Source organism: Mauremys mutica, chromosome 6 (assembly GCF_020497125.1).
Source record: "Mauremys mutica isolate MM-2020 ecotype Southern chromosome 6, ASM2049712v1, whole genome shotgun sequence".
In the NCBI taxonomy this organism is placed as follows: domain Eukaryota; kingdom Metazoa; phylum Chordata; order Testudines; family Geoemydidae; genus Mauremys; species Mauremys mutica.
This window is the reverse complement of record NC_059077.1, coordinates 102,238,448-102,259,212: the sequence shown is the minus strand read 5'-3', so window position 1 is coordinate 102,259,212 and position 20,765 is coordinate 102,238,448. Positions and strand designations below refer to the sequence as shown.

The 20,765-nt window shown below is 39.8% G+C and overlaps 1 protein-coding gene across 2 annotated transcripts in view; it reads right to left on the bottom strand.

The window, feature by feature from the left end:
- The window catches only part of TTC39B (tetratricopeptide repeat domain 39B), a 109,206-nt gene that overhangs the window by 36,617 nt on the left and 51,824 nt on the right, over positions 1–20,765 (bottom strand). For both annotated transcript variants that reach the window (XM_045022459.1, XM_045022460.1), the window contains exons 3-4: positions 6,677–6,781; positions 1,567–1,698 (exon numbers count right to left, since the gene is read on the bottom strand). In XM_045022459.1, coding sequence (XP_044878394.1) covers positions 1,567–1,698; positions 6,677–6,781 — 237 coding nt within the window. The remainder of the gene's footprint in view (positions 1–1,566; positions 1,699–6,676; positions 6,782–20,765) is intronic.

The window sequence follows — 20,765 nt, the reverse complement described above, 5'->3', positions numbered from 1 at the left end:
CCCATTCTTGACATACACAGAAGCCTAGGAGCCCATGCTTAATTAATTCCTCCCCCCCTTGGTGTATATGCATTATGATACAGTCTTTAATTACATGATCATACACTTTTTTTCCACAGGACCGCCTCCTTCTTCAATGCACAGAATGGAAAACACTCTGGGGATGAATCAGGGTGTTGTAATAGAGAAGGGTGTAGTTAAGGTCTAGATTTTCAACAAATGGATTTTAATTTTGCATGCCTCAGTTTCTGAGTGCCCAATCTGAGATACCAATAGGGGCCTGATTTTCAGACATGCTGAGCACATGTAGCCCCCAATGAATTCAGCTGGAGGAGTGGACACTGAACACATTTGAAAAACAGGTATTAGCTATCTAAAGCTAGGAACCCCAAACTGAGAACCTTTGAAAATTAAGGCCTATTTGCACAATATAAAGTGCTGACATACACAACAGAAAGCAGACTCCTTCCTTGGTAATTCTTGATTCCTACTATTTTTCCCCAATGAAGACTGACTTCTTATGGGAACACGTTTCTCATCATGCCTTTCGGTGGGTTTGCCCTTTAAATTTGGCAAAGATGAGAAGCTGCAGCCCTAGACTGGATGTTTTGCAAATAGCTGTTGTAAATGTAAACCTGATACGTTTCTCCCAGTTTTCTTTTTCCTATTGCTGAGAGGATTAAACACTGTCACACACCAAGTTGACAAATCAAGTCCATGGCAAAGGCAGAAATAGAGGCTACATTTCTTGGTTGTTAGTGCTATGCCCTAACTATAGGGCCACAATGTCTCAATAGGGTCAGCAAAGAACATAAATTCAGAAGATTTTAATCTGAAGCTGTATCAACCTCTTGTCTAGATATTTTGCAAGATCCACCTCTCTTGCAAAAATTCCAGTACAGGACAGCTTTGCTCAGGTTATTTCAGTCCTCTCACCTCCAGTCAAAACCAGGAAGAAAAGAAAGGCACAAAATAGGTTAACTGGATGGGGAGTGTGTACATATGTTTACTGTAAAGCAAACAAAATGTTTGAAATTTCAGGACCAAAAAGGTTGGTTCATTTTTGGGTGAAGGTTGAAATATCCTGTCCTCTTGTACTGGTTCAAATATTTTGAAAAATTAAGGTCACCTCTTAATTTTTCAAAATATTTGAACACAATACAAGAGGACAGGATATCCACAATGACGCCAGGAAAAGCACTGAATACCGTATTTTCAAACAATCAGAAGACAAGGGCTGCCTGAAATCCTAAGCCCAAATTGCATACAGAATTACTGTAACTGCATGTAGAAGCTGCCTATTTGCTCGTCTACATGGCTAGTTAGACACTTAATTAATATTTGAGTTTACAAATACCTCATCTCAATTGAGTCTTCAGGATCTACCACAATACCTAGTTCCATAATATGCTTTGTTCTGTCCTACCCAACTTAATTTCCCATCATGCTTGCTCCATTTTGGAACGATGGTCAAGTACTGATTTGGTGCTGACAAAGTAGAAACTTGACACATATGAATGTCTATTGTATTTAATATCTGTCCAAATGTAAATTACTCAGGCTTACCTTTGGCAGGTGTGTAAAGCTTCCTTCATTGTAGAAATCCCCATTTGGATATCCTGGTGCTCGAAGGTCATAGCAGCCTGCATAACTAAAATAGTGCTATAGCCAAGGGCATGGTACATGCTGTCTTTAGACCTGGGGCAAACATACAAATCTTATGCATTTTTAGCCAAACTAACAAATTTAAAAAAATACATCCATATTCTTCAGCACCAAAAAGTAGAGTTATGTTTGCCCAATGGTGTTCTCTGCCCTTCCAGAACAGTGTAACCAGCAAAAACAACTTCTGAAAACCAGAAAATACACAGTAAACGCAACTTTAACTCTGGCCTATCTGGAGATGGCAAATGCCATCCACCTGCAGCAACTGGTGGGGGAACTTGATGGGGCAGTGAAAGAGGACAGTCCAGTAGCAAAGGAGGGAGACACTCGCAAGGGGATAATAGGTAGCTCCTTCCCTGCGAGTCTCTGGCACCCACCAGCTGGCTGGGGCAGAAGGGTATTGATTGGCCAGCGTTCCCCAGCTCCCAAGATTTTGCTCAGTGTGGAGGCCATGTGGAGCCTCTTTTGGCTCTGTTCCAGCAGCCCACCCTACCCACCCAAACTAGTAGTGGGAACCCAGTCTGACAGATGCTGAGGATCTACAGATCACCTATTTAGGGCATCAGGAAGGAATTTTTTCTCCCATGAGTCAAATGGCAGAGGACCAGGGAATTATTTGCCTTCCTCACAGCACCTTCAAGCCACAGCAAGTTAAGTAGGAATGCACATGGTACCTAACTAAGGTGCTGGGTGGTGTTTATTTGTCGCAACTGCAGCCAGTTTCCAGTGCAGTTAAGAAAATCAAATGAATGGTTCCCAGAGGTAAACGACCTGGGATGTTGATGATGGGCTTTAGGCTCATGTGATAGGGTGAGCCCTTGTGGCCTTTGTGGGCCAAGGTCGGACCTTGTGGCCTTTGCAGTACAAGGTCCCCACCCTGATGCACCATCTGATCCTCGTGGAGGAGGCATATGTGCTAGGACTCAGAGAGCTGAGTCCTGGAGGAAGGCTAAGGAGAGCATACCCTGCATTATGGAGTTATGGGCTATATGGTAAGTAGCTGTATAACTCCTGCATTGGAACCAATTAAATGCTTGGTATAGGAAAGTATGGGTGATGGACAGGTAGCATCCCTCTCCTGTGTTAAAATTTAATAAATGTTGCAGCCTGTGCAGTCCATGCATGTGTCTGTCCTCATTTTGCTGCTGTATCCACATCAATAGCCACTAGGAACTATTAGCATACATTCTACCTGCAGTAATTGTGTTAAATATAGCTGTACTGAATAGAAGCATTAGTTTGGAGAAGCTTGGCAGAGCTGAGATTGTGATATCTGGGGGACCCTTCCTCTAAGAGTGGGGTCTGAGAGCCTCATTGATCACACACGGGAGGGCAAAGGGAAGAGGTGTATGCATACCTGGAGAGATCCAGTATGCCTCAATTCAGCACTGAGTGCTGCTATATCAGTAGCATTGTACAGGAACCTCTTTGCCATGGAGATTATTAGCTGTGAGGTGGTATATGAGAGTACTCTCTGGGTTTAACGTTGGGTAAATTAAAGTATATTGTCACATGTAATTTTGTGGTAAGAATGAAGGGATGAAAAGGTTGTAATATATAGCAAGTTAGTTTCTGTGGGGCTGGCTCACTGTTTGAGAGTAGGACAGGTGTACGTAGCTCCTGTACAGAACAGCTCACCTAAACAAAAATTTTGCCTTAGCAAAGAGAGGACATTAAATTCTGTGCTATAGTGGTCATGTACCCTATTTCCTGAATGATGTGTACTATCTGAAAGTGCGAGAATGTGTACTACGGGAGTATTAGGGCATTGCTCAAAGAGGGCTCAGTTAAGGCTGTGTTGGTATCTGTAGTGGGGCGGCTGCCCCACTCCAGGACAAAATGGGTTAAAGTAGGCCGGAGAGGCTGGGCAGGTGGGCAGCCAATCAGAAAGGGCCTGTGGGAAGCCAATCAAGGCCAGGCTGAGCCCTATATAAAGGCTGCAGCACAGAGAAGAGGGGAGACTCCCCCTGACCAGCAAGGGAGGAGGACTGTCTCCTAGTAGAAGGAGCAGCACCCTGGACAGAGCAGTGCTGGGCAGGGTTGCTGGGCAGGGTAGCAAGGCAGTGGGAGCTCTGGCTGACCTTGCCAGACTGCAAGCCTTGAAACAAGGGCTGAGTGGGTGCGAGGGCTATGGGGTAGTGACCCAGGGAAGAGAAGCAGTGATGGAGAGTGAGACACCGCAAGAGTAGGGCACCCTGCTGATAAATAGAGCTAATTCCTGGTGCAAACAGCAGGAGGCGTCACGATGGAGAGCACAACCCATTACAGTATCTAAATTAACTCGGTATTTCCTGGTTTTCAGACGTTTGAGTTTTGCTGAACATGAAGTTCTGGAAGGGCACAAGACAAACAGGCGAACTTACCTCTGCTTTAACAAATGTTTTTTGCTAGTGAGTGAATCTCCCACTGTTTTGAACAGAAAAGGAATTTTTCGTGGGAGTTTTTATTCATTTGGTGTTTCTTTTGTAGGAGTTAGGCTATTGTAGTCTAAAGGTAAAGGATGATATGCGATTCCTAGGCATTCCTCCCCAATCCTGTAAAATTTGCTATTGTGGAAGGGTGATGATCGTTATGCTTTGAAATGTTTGGAGTTGCCAACGGGACAGGGAGAGAAATCACAGACATGGACTATTACCCAAAATCTTGGCAGTTTTAATCCACATTGGTTACAGTAATGGCGCTCAACCTTTCCAGACTACTGTCCCCCTTTCAGGAATTCTGATTTGTCTTGCGTACTCCCAAAAGTACACCTCCCTTAAAAACTACTTGGCCTGCTAAACCCAGGGTTGTGAGTTCAACCCTTGAGGGGGCCATTTAGGGATCTGGGGCAAAAATCTTTCTGGGGATTGGTCCTGCTTTGAGCAGGGGGTTGGACTAGATGATCTCCTGAGGTCCCTGCCAATCCTGAACTTCTATGAACTTGCAATAAGCATGCAAGAGAAGATCAATGTATCTCTCTTCTTCATCTCCCTCCCCGACCATCCTCTGCAACATATACCGTAGGTGCCACGCCAATATTTTCATAATCCTCCCTTTCCCATCCTATTAAGCCATTAGCACATAAAAGTTGTTCCTTGTGCCCAGCACCTTCTGCTGCTGCATACATATATGACAAGCTGCAGCTTATTAGGGAGTCACACACTTCTTTAGTTATAAAGGTTGAGCTATACACCCAGCAAGGCCCTGTGCCCTCACTATGCTCCCCCAGCAGAGCCCTTCCCCTATTCTGGCCAGGCCTCCCCAGTCATGCCCTCAGCCCACCCTGTCCTCCCTGACTCCAAGCCAGCGCCCACCCACTCCTCAACATGTAGGGGCAGCATGTACTTTCACTTTGTATTTTCTAGTTTTTTGGATGTTTAAATCTGTGTTACTTTCAGGAGCCTCTCAGATCTCAGCTCCTGGGGAGTGGTGGGGGGAGCGGTGCTCAGATTCCCCCTGGAAGGACAGAGACCCCCAGATCCTGGCACACATACAGGGAATTGGCTCAGATTCTCTCCCACAGAGCCAGGGCACCCCCAGAACCTGGCTTCCATGTGGGGAGAGGGAAGGGAGAGGGACTCAAGTAGCAACATGCCCAGGAATCACTCATATCTGCACAGATCATGTGTAATTTATTTTTCAGAAAACAGTTACCTGTACCTCTTAGTTGTACAAATTAGCAGGGCACATTTCCAGAAAACAAAACGACCCTTGAGAGAATTGTTGACATATGCATACAGTTCAATCTCCGATTTCTGTTAAGGACAGGATTCAAATTTACAGTGCAGGGGCAACTCAGCTTCAGTGACCACAGTATGTCGCTCTGAACCACCAAATTACTGTGATAACTGGCTGCCAGCAAACCCTCTTGTAGAGTCTTGCTACACATGTACATCCAATCATTTTGGGTTGAGAGGGTTGGCACATACCAGTCTAGAGAGCGAAAATCTTTCTTTAATAAGGTTTTAAACATTGCTCTCCCAAAAGGGGCAACAGGTGCCATGCACTAACTAAGATAAACGTCAAGCAACTGAGATCAGTTGGAGGACAGAGTCATGGGTTGAGCCCTAGCTATGTGCAAAAATTTACAAGAACTCGTTAATTTTGTAAAATGCTGGTTTTTGCCATCTCAGGAACCCCTTGGTCAGATGACCCCAAATTTGGATCACCAATCCTATCCATGCCCTCATGGGGTGCAGCAAATTTCAAGATAACCTGATTAAGCATGCAGATTTTAGAGCACTCAAGAATCATCCTTTAAACAGAAAGCAGTTCCAACTTTAACTATATTTTACATGCATGCACTCACTCATATATAAACAAAGGCATCCCCCATTTCTTTCAAATATTCCTTTCTAGTCCAAAGATTTTTCCTATTATCATTAAAGAAGGACCCATGTGGTAAAACATCATACTACAGTAATATATTTATTTAATAGAGAAAATCTTTCTACTAAATTAAGCCTTATTAATTGTACTTTCATGCTGATTTTCTTGATGGGAGGAGGTGGCAGGGAGAACCAGAAGGAAAGTAACTTTTTCAAAAGTTAGAGTTAAAGCGAAATCTTGCTGTGCTGTAAAGGGAGAAGAGCAGCTAATCTCCAACTGCCAGGTAGCACATATACCACCATCAGGGAAGTAAAGTGCACTCCACAGCATTCCTCTATCCTGGCCTATTTTTTGAAAAACAGCCATATTTTGCAACAAGCCTTTTGTAGCAGATACAAGATGACAGAATTTCTGCTCCCCTCCCCCCTTCCTCCACTGCACCCGCAGGGACTTGATTTATTTAATTACAACTAAAATAAAACAAAGTCCACGGGTTGACTGACAGGGTTTGTGACTTCAGTATGTTTAAACAGAAACAGTACATACTCTCTGGGCAGCAATGCAGAATTGCTTTGGTCAGGAGAGACAAAATGGAAGTAATGAAAGCTACTGTATTCAGAGGTCTTAGATTAGTGCTCAGCAACCAGATGGCACGCCTTATAGTATCTGCCTGCATTAATTCCAACAAACAAAATGAACTCACCATGGCCGAAGTAATTCCAGGGCTTCAGAAAATTTATTATTTAGAAATAAATTCAGTGCCATTGAACATTCTTCCAGCGCACACTTGAGATCCATCTTGGATGCCCTAATGAAAACATAAAAATATAAAAAAGGGAAAGGGTAAGTATTCGAAACCATATTCAATAGTAATCTTAGCTTTCAGAGATGAACACAAACTGTATCACAGCCCAACTGTTCCCTAATCTTTTCTGCTTAGATTGTTACTTTACATCCTAAACAGCTGTTTAGGAATCTAAGATGCTGCAGAAATGTTTGCATTTCCAGACCCCTATAATCCTTTTTTTAAAATGAGAAATAATTCAAAGGATAGAAATTAATTAATTTCAGATACTAATGAATATCTTCTTTCCTTTAGATTTACAGTATATATTCCAAAAGTCGTGTAGGTAGGTATTTTATTGTGTGTTTTTTAAAAACTTATTTATAAAAATTGACTCTTAGAAAACTGAAACAAAACAGATTTGTAACAGCCATTGCTTTTATTATGTGGGTTTGTATTCTTACTGTAATTGTGCTGATGATTATCTTCTGTTTACCATGACACATTTCATACCTTCCTAGAATTAGCAGTCAATATGAAATGCAATCTTTTTATCAATTACTATTTATACAATACTGTAAGTACACAAAATACTTAACTAGTCTAAGCTCTGAAGAGTCTGCAGTCTAACTCAGAAGAAATACAATACACTCTATTGACTACTATGTCCAGGGGCGGCTCTAGCCATTTCGCCGCCCCAAGCATGGCGGCACGCCGCGGGGGGCGCTCTGCCGGTCGCCGGTCCCGCGGCTCCGGTGGACCTCCCGCAGACGTGCCTGCGGAGGGTCCGCTGGTCCCGTAGCTCCGGTGGACCCCCCACAGGCATGCCTGCGGGAGGTTCACCGGAGCCGCCTGCCGCCCTCCCGGAGACCGGCAGAGCGCCCCCCACGGCTTGCCGCCCCAAGCATGTGCTTGGCTTGCTGGGGCCTGGAGCTGCCCCTGGCTATGTCTATGAAGGTATGATATTTTTTGTGTTAGACAGACTGAAATCCCTATCAATTGACAAAGTCTAAAGGAGTTTGATCTGAGTAAGGACACCAGGTTTGGGCATTACAATGGGGGCTTCACCTGAGTAAAAGAGGTTAAACAAAAGAGAAGGCAACAATCATGTCAGCGAGATTAACATTCAAGCAATGAACAGAAAAAGAGGACCGTACAGAGGAGTTCAAAAGAGAGATTTCTTGGTGCACATAATCTGTGCAGCTGTTATAAATATAGACATACAAATGTATGGATCAGGAGAGAGACACAGGGAACACAAAGGTGAAATGTTTGGGGGTTTTTTTTTTTACATATCTCCCTGCCTGAATATCCAGGGTTTTTTTTACTAACCATGAGTCTAACTGTGAAGGAAGGAAACGTACTCACCTCTAATAATGGATGAAAGTAGTTGGTCTATAGATAAAAATCTAATGTTTTTTAATTGTCTTATCCCATACCCTTTTAGGGCTATAACCGAGTATTGGGTCCCATTGGGAAGTTGCAAGTTTCCCCTTTCCGTTGATATAAATCTCCCATTTCTTTTACCGGAAGGTCACAAGACAGTATAAAACAGTGATATTTTTATAAAAATAAAACCTGTATCTGCTTAAAGGCCAATTCCTATATATTCTGGGACTTGGATCCAGTGCGATATCCAAGTGTTATAGTTTTTGAGCCCCAGCTATTGCAAAAATTTACAAGAACAGTGTGGCCAGTGTTATATTTTTCGGAGTGAAATTCTATGTTTATGAAGAAAAGAAGGAAATGTACAATTTTTTGACAGGTTTTTTAAAATATTTAAAGTTTGAAGACGTTCAGATGTTTGGAATGTTAGAATAAATCATGGGGATATGGATTAATGGGCAAAGCACAGATCAAGTTGTTAAAAGGTACAAGATAAATTAATTTACCATATGGCTCTGAAATTTATTATATAAATATCCCTTTCATGTGTGTGCACTTACCTTATTCAATTCAAATTTAATAATTTGGTAGAACATTTAATAATTCTCCAATACAATTAAGAGATCTATGAAAGAAACTAAAATACAGAGAACTGACAGGAGTGAATTAAGCTAACAAATAGATAAGAAATAGTATAAATAACTTATAAGTACTTTAGCATAAGTACTCCTCTGATTCGACTGTTTCAAGAATCAAAGCCTGCTGTAGTCCAAGGCGCTCATTGACTTCAATGAACTTTAAATCAGGCACTTTGACATTATGCTGTTGGGAATAACTTGTATTGCTACATAAGGTATCTCCTTGGCAACATGTTGTGTGATTTTACACATTGTATGGTGTTACCCTCACAGATTCAGAAATTCCCATTTCAAATAACTTGTGACATCTATTACATAGTTCGCGAATTCTGAAATTATTATTATAAAGAAGACCTGTGATGTTAAACATTCTACCTTTAACTGTACATTTGACTTTAAAGGAAAATTGATACAATTTTCTTCATGAATCATGCTTTCCTCTTTCAAAATACTGTCATTTCGAGCTTCTAGCTGCATACTACTCAGATGCATCCTATAACTACTGTTTCCCCCCCACTATCAGTTGACAAATATCATACAGATTATTTTAATATATTATGATCATCATTCTCCTAATCCTCACTGGAAGAAGAGAATGGGAGGGAGCTGAGACCAGAATGGTTCCTCCGCACGTCTCTTTCTCCTTCCTATGAAGAAAGAAAAGAGGAGGGAGACAGACTATCACATTTCAGCAGAGGGAGTAGATAGTCATGTTGATAGGTGCTGAGCTGCAGCACTGGGAGCACAGAAGCCGTTATGGTGCCGTGGACAGCATAGGAAGTTCATGCTGATGCTCAGTATGGAAGCATGTCCTCTGGAATGGTGGCCAAAGCATGAAGGGGCATACGAATGTAAATACCTTGCGATGCCAGCTACAAAAGTCCCATGGGAATGCCTGTTCTCACTTTCTGGTGACATTGTAAATAAGAAGTTGTCAGTATTATCTCCCATAAATATAAACAAACTTGTTGGTCTTAGCGAACTGAATAAGAAGTAGGATTGAGTGGTCTTGTTTACTGTAAAGTTTTGCATTATATTTTTGAGTGCAGTTATGTAACAAAAAAATTGACGATTGTAATACACTATTTATATGAAGTGAATTGAAAAATTGTTTATCATTTTTACAGTGCAAATATTTGTAATAAAAAATAATATAAAGTGAGCAGTGTATACTTTTTATTCTGTGTTGAAACTGAAATCAATATATTTGAAAATATAGAAAAACATCCAAAAATATTTAATACATTTCAGTTGGTATTATACTGTTTAACAATGTGATTAAACTGTGATTAATCAACAGCCCTAATATTTTTCTTTCTACTTCTGCTCCTAATTTTTTCATACTATTATAATATTTTGAAGAATTATGAAGGATTTTTGTATTTAAAATCATTACATTCTGTGACATAACAGGGTACAAGCCAGATTAGTGGGAGGCTGTGTCACCCTTGCCCTCTGACCTGGGGTGCCTTGCAATGCCTTGCTGCTGTAGCCTCCAACCTGAACTGCTCACAACATTGTGTGTGGCAACACTGTGTGTGAAGTTATAAAATTTCCCTGTATGATGTCGTTAAATTTCAAACTCCACAGCCTCGTCCATGCAGAAGTCGGCAAACAGGTCTGTCCTAAACAAAGGAATGTGGGCTTGCCTTCATTTGCATTTAAGCAGTAAACAGAAGCATCAAGCAGGAAAAAAAAAAAGGAAGCTCAAACAGGTGAAGAAAAACCAGCAGGGAACATCCTTCCAGATAGACTATTTGTCTCCTTGTTCTCAGCTGGAAATGTTTTTCAAGAAGGGGACTGAAACTATAAAAAGGAGGGGCAACCATGCCAAGGGACTCCCTGTCTCTCTCTCTCTCTGCCCATCATATTCTCTACACCTACGACGACAAAGGGAATAGCCATTGGACTCGGGGGTGGAGGGAACCAAAGTCTTCAAATCAGTTAGTGTCACAGCTAAATACAAGAAACAAAACAGGTAATTTAGCATAAGTAGTTATGACATATTCTAAGGGACCATTCAAGGTGAAATGATCCCCACACAGAGTCCAAAAATCATTGTCTTAATAAAGACACAGGATTTATGGTTTATTATGACTCTGTAACCCACTAACCTCCCTTTTTATCCTATGACAGGGTTGTGAATGGGCCACTTCACCTTGAATGGCCCCTTAGACTATGTGCTAACTACCTATACTAAACTATCTGTTTGATCTTGTATTTAGATGTGACAAAGTACCTTTCCCAGACCTGAGGAAGAGCTGTGTGTGGCTCAAAAGCTTCTCTCACCAACAGAAGTTGGCCCAATCAAAGATATGACCTCGTTTCCCTAACTGTTCACTCAGTTTACAACATAGGTATTGTAACAAGCCATCATGACAAATCCATAATCCATTAACTAAGGGGAGGAAAATAATTATACATACTCTGCAATTCTTACTTGGGTAACTTCTCATTTATGCATATATAAAAGAGACTCAGACTCTAAGAAATGACTAGGCTCTAAAATTTAATTGTGAGTTCCATACAAAACTTGCTAATAATTCCAATACATATTAACTGACCTTTAGTTGACCATATTATTGGAAAATACTTACAACTACCTTTAAAGGGAAAAAAAGACATCTAAAATGTATCTAGTTACTTAATTGCATATACACCAAAAACTGTGGATTTTTGAGAGAAGAAACCATTTTAGACAATAATGAAAATTGATATAAAATGATTTTGTTGATAGCTCATGTAATTAGTTTTCTCATCTACCCTTTTCCATACTTGTTAATAAGTCAGTTATTTTACCTAAATCCAGTTTAACGTAGCAAACAGTATGTTTCCCTGCTAAAATACCTTTTTAAAAGTGTAAAAGCTTTCATGCTGTGAAGATTTTCTCTAGAAAAACCAATCCTGCTTTAGCGTCTAATGGAGTAGAGGTGCTGTCCAGTTTCCATCCAACTACCCTTTCTCTTAATCTCTGGCCTACTTTAACAACACGTGATTATCATGTTCTCAGCATCAGATCATGTTCTTTCATTTCATTATCTACTTTCAATACTTTGGTGGAATGGACTTTTTTTAACCTGAAACTACCAAATCTTCTTTTCAGTTTCCTTAAAAATGTCTAGGGAGAGTTGTTTCATGACCACTTCACTTAAGCAGAAGTGGGCTCATTCCTTCATAATTCAAGACCATGAGTTTTGTCACTTGATTTAATCAGAGAAGAAATGGACTTTATGTTCTTAACATGAGTTTGTACTAGTTTTATAGCAGTTTTCCTGTGAAATGTGGTGTGTATGAGTGCATGTGAGCAACAAAACTGATAAATCTGTATCTATATAATAAGATTCCAGGATCATCACTCTGTGTGTCACTCTGAAGCCTAGAATGTCTGTTGAGTGAATGTGAAACAGTGGAAACAGCTACAAGCATGGATGTTAGCTTTTTGTTTAGATTGAACTTCGTGATATTCATCACCGTGATTCACGGTTTCTCATTATTCAATTTTTAAGTTCTTAGCAATTTTGACTTTACAAATTATATTCATGCAATAGCATGGGCTTTCAACGGCTAGTATCCTCATAAGAATACGAATAAATAGTTTTAATGTGCTAAAGAATCATCTTAGAACTGTCTGCACTATTGCTTTGTAATAGAACTGAAACTTATCTTTGTGTGTGCATTTCACGGCAATAAAACTAGTACTACAGATAGAAAACTGATTCATAGGCAGAGCCCACTGAGGAAAGTTGCAGTAGAAGCGGTTAAACCTTTATACTTCCTTCCCATATTTTACATGCTAACCAAATATCCTTTCTATACGTTATTTATCATTTTAATATATTTTAGTATTTAGAAAGACTTGCAGCTTCCTTTCTTTTTTTGGCCTGAAAGGCAGATATTGGGCCAAAAATGCTTTAAGACATCTGCCATTGTCAGATTATAAGGGTAAAGTTAAATATATTTATTCGCTATGGATTTTAGTGGTTTTGCATTGTGAGCTATTTTCTATTTTCTTACTGCCTTTTCTTACTGCCTGTGGTTTGTATTTACACAAAAGGTTACACTAAGGAGAAAACTTATGTACTGCCTTATCTCTGTGTTCATACATTCAAAATAGAAGAATAGAGGGATTTTCAAAAATTCTCCTGTAGGACGTAAACCTCAATATTGATGCAAAAATAATAAAAATATCATAATATATGCTAATGTTAGGTTAGTACATGCCTTCCTGCACTTTTGCTAAATTTTAGTAGATATTTACCTTTATTTTCATACACAGGAGCTTGGAGTAAAGTTGCTGACGTGTTTATTTTTGCTTAATTATATGAACTGTTCAATTATATGATCCTTAGGAATTCTGTCTTCTGTAAGCATGACAGACTTCCCAAGGGTCAAGGAAGATAACATGTTTATTATCCCCAAGAGTGTATACATAAACTCTGCAGCTTTATAACTTTCATTTCACTTTAATATTCTATACTATTTTCTTTTATAATATATTTTGAACAATGTACATAAGTGTTATTCTGATTACTGCTTTGTATAAAATATGATAGAAGTCTAATTGAAAATCATAAATGTACTGCAGTTAGTGAAGAACTTTTGGTCAGCAAGGCAATCAACCAACAAAACTACTGTATCAAAGACCAAGGGCCCTCCCTCTAATATGAAATACCAGTTTGTTATAATAAAACTTTTTAGTGTATACATGGCCTAAGTTATAAAAATGGACTTTTCCACCCTTTCTGCTCTTCATAGAGAAAAACCTCAGTTTCAAACTCCTCCCCATGCCGTAAAGAATTATAGAAACATATTATAGGTACTCTAAAGTCTTCATATATTTAATGTTAAGTATAACATTTATAGCTGGGAAATGTTTTGATCACGTCTAACCCCATGTTTCCACTTGCAGGTGAAAATCTGTTTATTCCTTAAATATTTAAGATGGCACAAGTTTTTTTGAGATGTATGTTTGCAAATATTTTATATCTAAATACAAGCTTCTTCTAACTGTCTAGTATCAGATGGGTAGCCGTGTTAATCTGTATCCACAAAAACAATTAGGAGACCGGTGGCACCTTAAAGACTAACAGATTTATTTGGGCATAAGCTTTTGTGGGTAAAAAAACTCACTTCTTCAGATGCATGGAGTGAAAATTACAGATACAGGCATAAATATACTGGCACATAAAGAGAAGGGAGTTACCTTACAAGTGGAGAACCAATGCTGACAAGGCCAATTCAATCAGGGTGGATATGGTCCACTCCCAATAATTGATGAGGAGGTGTCAATACCAAGAGAGGGAAAATTGCTTTTATAGTGAGCCAGCTACTCCCAGTCCCTATTCAAGCCCAAATTAATGGTGTTAAGTTTGCAAATGAATTGTAGCTTTGCTTTGCACTTTGTCTTTAAAGTCTGTTTTTGAAAAAAAATTTGTTGCAAGATGGCTACTTTTAAATCTGTTATTGAATGTCTAGGGAGACTGAAGTATTCTCATACTGGCTTTTGTATGTTACCATTCCTGATGTCTGATTTGTGTCCATTTATTCTTTTACTGTCTGATACCATTATTATGTGAATAGTAATACCTCTCCAAAAAAGGAGAGACTGAGCCTTCTATAATGACCATTCAAGTTAAAGACTGTCTTTAAGAATCAGAGTCACAAGGAGGTAATATCTTTTACTGGACCAACTTCTGTGGGTGAGAGAGAAGCTTTCAAGCCACACAGAGCTCTTCTTCAGGTCTGGGAATGGTACTCCCAGCATCACAGCTAAATGCAAGGTGGAATAGATTGTTTAGTATAAGTAATTAGCACATATTCTAAGGAACCATTCAAGGATTTTCCCAGACTGAAGAAGAGTTTGGTGTGGCTGGAAAAAACTGAAGTTGGTTCAAATAAAATAAAACCCTGAGCACAGGGAGCCATGCTCCCAGCACTGGTAGCTACACCCCTCGCGGAGGTGGGTTTTTTAGAACTCTGCCACAACTACGCAAGCCAGCACTTTAACGTTGCCAGTGAAGATGTGCCCTAAGAATCATGTTTGCAGTGTTGTTGTAGCCATGTTGGTCCCAGGACATAAGAGAGAAAAGATGGGTGAGGTAATATCTTTTATTGGACGAACTTCAGTTGTGAAAGTGATAAGTTTTTAAGCTTCACAGGGCTCTTCTTCAGATCTGGGAAAGATATCCAGAATGTCTGAGCTAAATACAAGTTGGGACTGATTGTTAAGCATAAGCATATATGCTGTAGAAGACCTTTTAAAATGAAGTGGACAATTAAGACAAAAACACCACTGATTGCACATCCCTACTTGTCACTCACCATCCGACACTGGAACTCAGGTGGGATATCATCAAAGAAACAATTACAACCCATGGGACCACATCCTGAAAGAAATCTCTCTCAAACTCCCTCTTGTGGCTTTCAAAAAACTCCCCAACTTTGCCAAGCTCATCATCAGATGCAAGCTCCCTACAGACCAGGGCACACCAACTCAAAGCAGCACCAGAACCTGCCAGAACAACAGATGCAAAACATGCTGATATATCTCCGTTTTTATGACACCTTTTAAGATCCATGGGTTCTATGCGTGCCTATCACAACATGTGGAATACCTTATCCAGTGTCCCAAATGCCCCAACATCAACAATGTGGGTGAAACCAGATACCACTACACTCTTGAATGAACTCACAAAGAAAAATGAAAGAAGACATATGACTCATGGGCAAACACTTTTCTCAAAGTGATCACACTATATCTGACATCTCAGTCCTCGTCCTCAAAGGAAACCTGCACAATTATTTCAAAAGATGAGCTTGAGAACTTAATTTCATAACTCTGCTAGATGCTAAAAATCATGGACTAAACAGACACTGGTTTTATGGCTTATAAAAATTTGTAACACACCCTATCGTTTGCAAAGCCTTAATTGCCCACTTCATTTTAAGTGTTCTCGTACAGCATGTATGACCCCTTATGCTTAACTGTCTGTTCCTTCCACCAACAGAAGTGGTCCAATGAAATATATTACTTCACCTACTTTGTCCCTTTAAGAATAATTTAAGTTTTAAAATATTATTTTGAGAGCTGGAAGACCATTATTTGGAAATAAGCATGTTTAGGTTCATCTAAAGCAGAATTTCAACTTCTATAAACTATTTTAGTTATCTAGGATACACCGAGGCAGGACTCTCTAGTAACTTGGAAGAATAATATACTTTGGTCTTAACTTATCTAGAGAAGAATGGTCCCACCAGAGGCAGGCCCATTCTAATGTGTAATCTTTGTTGAACAGTGTCCACAGAAGAGTGTGGCATATTGAAGTAACCCCTGTTCATTGCTTGCTTGATTTCTGTTTCATTTTGTTTTGTTTTCCTTTCTTTGACTATTTTATTATTAATCAATAAATGTGATATTTTACTTGTCTTTAATTGTAGAGCCCCTAAGAAATGGCTAAAATAATGGGAGTCACATCCCTGAACTTCATTAGAAAAGACAATTAAGATTTAGCCTACCATTTATTGTTTCTCAAGCCTACAAAATTTTAGAAATGTGGAGTATAAAGTTCTTGAGACTCGACAACTTAAAGACATTTTCTACTACACACGCCACTTATTTAAATCATGTGAGTCAACGTGTTAAAAATGAACACACTCATTTGGCTATACCTAGTAACAAAAGCACAACTTAATCTTTAACGCTTTGTATTTAAGAGGTACAATTTTTGTGAAGTTAAGCTCCTCAATAAGATCTAGAAGATTTCTTTTAAGAGTTTGGTCTAACGTAACTGTTTTCACTCTGATTCAGACTCCCAGTTGACTGTAGCCCTTTATCCTCAATTTTCTGCAGATGACAAGAACAAAACTGATTTCTACAGAACACAACTATCCCATTTTTTTTTAATTTTCAACACTACTATACACAAAAATGAAGGGCCCAATTCTTCTCCCATTGAAGTCAACTGCAAAGCTCCCATTGACTTCAATGGGAACACAATTTGGTCATATTTACAAACAAAATCCAAAGGCAAAGAAATTAACAGCACAGGTAGAGCAAATTTTGAAAAAGCTAAATTTTCCAGAATTCTTTGATAAAACTTCCTGTCCAGATTCACATCTGCACCTTTGAACAAAAACACTTTTCCTTTGTAGATTTTAAATGAAGACTGGTACACCCATCAGTTCTTTGTCTACATCAACGAAGTTCCTTCTTTCCTACCCCCTGCAGTGCCCTCAGCTTCTGATGGTTCTGAATAAAAAGCAAGGAACTGGAAAAATAAGTAGAAATAGACTATAATGGAAGGTAGGTTTTCTTCCTTATATGAAAAACTTTCATTTTTCACAGTACCACACAACTGCAGATCAATACCAAATAAATATACCATATGTAGAACTAAACCAAATACTTTAAAACGTATGTCTTTGTGAGAAAGAGCATGCCAAAACAATGAAGACTTACTCAGAATCTTAAAAGGAATCAATGTATGAGTTAGCACTTCAAAAGAAATCCAAGCAACTGTGCAATGACTACAGTCTCTACATATGAAGTGTCATTATCTCTATCTAGGCATTCTTGTTATGCACACACAAAGATTCCCAGAGTTGATTAACCCCCCACCTATTTTATCACCACTAGAGAGTTCCCAATCTTTTCTAATTTTTAGTGGTGTAAATCTGAATTAACACTATTCATGTCAGTGGAATTAACCTGGATTTACACCAGTACAAATGAGAGCATAATTCAATCCTGAATAGTAAAAGGAAAGAGAGAAAAAGAAAGATATACTATATTCAGATTTTCAGTACTTAGGTGGCATTTTTATTCCTTCTATAAAAAGCTACTATGCAAGTGTCTAGTTACTTTAAGGATGACACACACATTTCTAAAGTTACCGATAAAAATATAGCTTCCTCCTTCAACTATTTCAAAAACTTCTTAATATTGTTGAGAAAGAATAAACGTGTGTTTTGAATTATGCCAATTGACCATATGTTTTGGGCCTGATGCATGTAAATTTCCTTAGAAGTAAGTGATTTTTTTCATTAGTAAGGCACTGAGGTTCAGATCAGTTTAAGTAGCACTTTTAGTAAGATGCTATAGTCATGTACTTTTCAGTCTGTCTTTATATCACAAGTTAAGGTGAGTTTGGTCTTATGTTAATATCTTAACGTAGCAGAATATTCAATTATTGACTTACTGTAAAATGACAATCCTGATATAAAAAGCTTGAGAATTAAGAGAGATAAATTAAAATACTTTGCAAGTTACCCCTTTCTACTTTTTACACAAGACTTAAAAGGAATTAAGCTTTACAATAATAACAGAGGACTGTCAGCAAAAGTTTAGCTTCAGAAATGCAATGAAAGAAAACCACTGCCTTGGAACACTGTTAGAATTTTTTTCAGGGGAAATGGTTACTCAGAGTCCTAGTACTTCACGCAAGACACAGTGACCTTTCATCAATGTAGTTCAGATATATGAGAGAACTGTTAAAAGGCAGGTTGTACTCCACTACTGTTAAATATAACCATAGGACACTAGGCCATACCAAAACTAAATGATGTTTGTGGAAAATTTAGGTAACATCTAGTGCAATTATCCTTCCCACAACCAACCAATTCTATTTGGAGAAGAGGGGAACTCAAGTAGGTAGATTTTGCGCAAATCTACTTTTATTTTAATTTCATTACTCAGCTAAAATGCTGAGTAAAGCTAAATCTGAAGTTTAAAGGCCAGATTCTTCAACCTTTATTCATTGAAGTTAATGAGACTCATAAGTACTAACTAACATGAGGATGACAGAATTTAGCCATTATACTTTTATTAGAACACAGACTTTCTAAGAAAGTAACTATCAGCTGCTTTACCTCATAACCATAATTACCACCTATGCTGATCAACAACATTTAGTTGCCTTGTGATGGGTGGTTGATAGTTTTACTTTTCTAGCTAGGAAAAGCCCTACCAGCCAGTCACTGGATGCACGATCAACCTCCCCGGCTCCCTGTACAAGGAACTCACAGCACATGCAACATAATAGAAATCTAAATAAAATAAGAAGAACTGATGTAAAAATACACTCCTAAAATTAAAAAAAAAGATGGAGAGGTGCTATTTAGAAGGCCATCTACCAAGAAGGTATGTTGTTTCTATGACATTGTGCTACTATCTAGATCCTTACCTATGACCTTATCACTAAGGCTACGAATATGTCATGGAGGTCACAGAAGTCAGTAAAAAATCCATGACTTCCAGAGACCTCTGTGACATTTTCTGCTTCAGCCCCAGGGCCGCAGGGCTGGAGCTTTCAGCCAGCGGGGGCACCAGAGCTCTCAGCTGTGGGACCCCACAGCTCCCAGCTGCCGCCCCTGGAGATCCGAGCTGTGGAGGGGGCTTCTGCCACAGCTCCCAGTCCCTGCAGGTGGTGGGGGCCCTGCGGCTGCCAGGCACTTGCCCGGAGTTCCAAGCCGCCGGAGCTCTGAACCACAGCAGGGTCTCTGCCAGTCTGAGCTGCCATGGATGGCTCCTGGCATTCTGTTGCAGGTGGTAGGTGGCCCCAGAGCTCCCAGCTACAGATGACAGGCAGCCCCTGGAGCTCTGCCAGTGGCAGGTGGCCCCCCCAGCTCCCAGCTGCTGTGACGGGGGGACCCCTGTGCTCCAGCAGGTGGCAGGGGCCCCCAGAGACACAGCAGCTGGGGGGCCCCAGAGCTCTGCTGGGCCGCAGGTGGCAGGGGCCCCCTGAGTTCAACGAGCAGTGGGTGGCCCCCACAGCTCTGCACCGCAGTGGCAGTTTCTGGAGCTCCCAGCCTCACAGAAATTAATCACATAGTTTGGATGAACCAAGGTGATGAGGAGATAGTCTGCAGCATTCTCCCGCCTATGGCAGTGAATATCTGCACCTAAGTTAACAACTGAAGAAGTGTTACATTTATTCTCCATAACTGCATCCTACTCAGAGAGAGAGGTGCTAAGCATCTGACTAACAGCAGCACAGCTCTTGCTAGGATCTTAGAGGATTTTTGGGGAGGTGGGGGATGTCAGAAAAATGGAATGGAATGGCCATCCTCCATAAGGCTGGGAATTCCCTTCTTCACAGATTCATGTGAGCTACGGGTTTAGGTAGTCATCTAAATTCCTCCCTATGAAGGGGACAATTTGAAGAAAAGTCCAAAGAAGGCAAGTTCACTGCATTTTCCGGGCCACCTGCCAGACATATCTCCATATAACACAATTTAGCTATAAATTATTTGTTCAAGGTTACTCAACAAATCTACAGCAGAGCTGGAATACAATCCAGATCTGACTCATAGTTCTGTCCCTTACCTCCATGAGTACACTATTCCTTTACTATTCCTGTTCAAGGGAACAGCTCCGAGCAGCAAGATGCACTGTTCACAGATAATTAGCTTACTTAACTTTAGCGGTCAAGAGTGCATCTGTCATCAGCGAAAGGTTGTCACAGAATACACCTCTACCCCGATATAATGCAACCCGTTATAACACGAATTCGGATATAACGCAGTAAAGCAACGCTCCGGGGGGGCGGGGCTGCGCACTCCGACGGATCAAAGCAAGTTCGATATAACGCGGTTTCACTTACAATGCAGTAAGATTTTTTGGCTCCCAAGGACAGCGTTATATCAAGGTAGAGGTGTAAATGTGTAACCTGCACAAATAGTGTAATTGAAAGTGTATTTTTCATTAAAAAGGTGGCCTAAACAATCTACCCCATCACAGAAGTATCTGACCACTCCCAAGTATTTTAAAATAAAAATAAAATATCAACACCTCTTTCTTTCTTTTTTTCTTCCTTCCTTCCCAGCTTATAGAAAGAGTCCGAATGGTTTTTAAGATTTTTTGTTTGTGTCTGTATGGAGAAATTTTTAAAGAATTGCTAGGTTGGAGAAATTAATTTTGATTTAGTTCTGTAAATGTTTAGGTTTGGGGTCATTCTTATCCCTTATGGGAGCAGATTCCAAGGTCT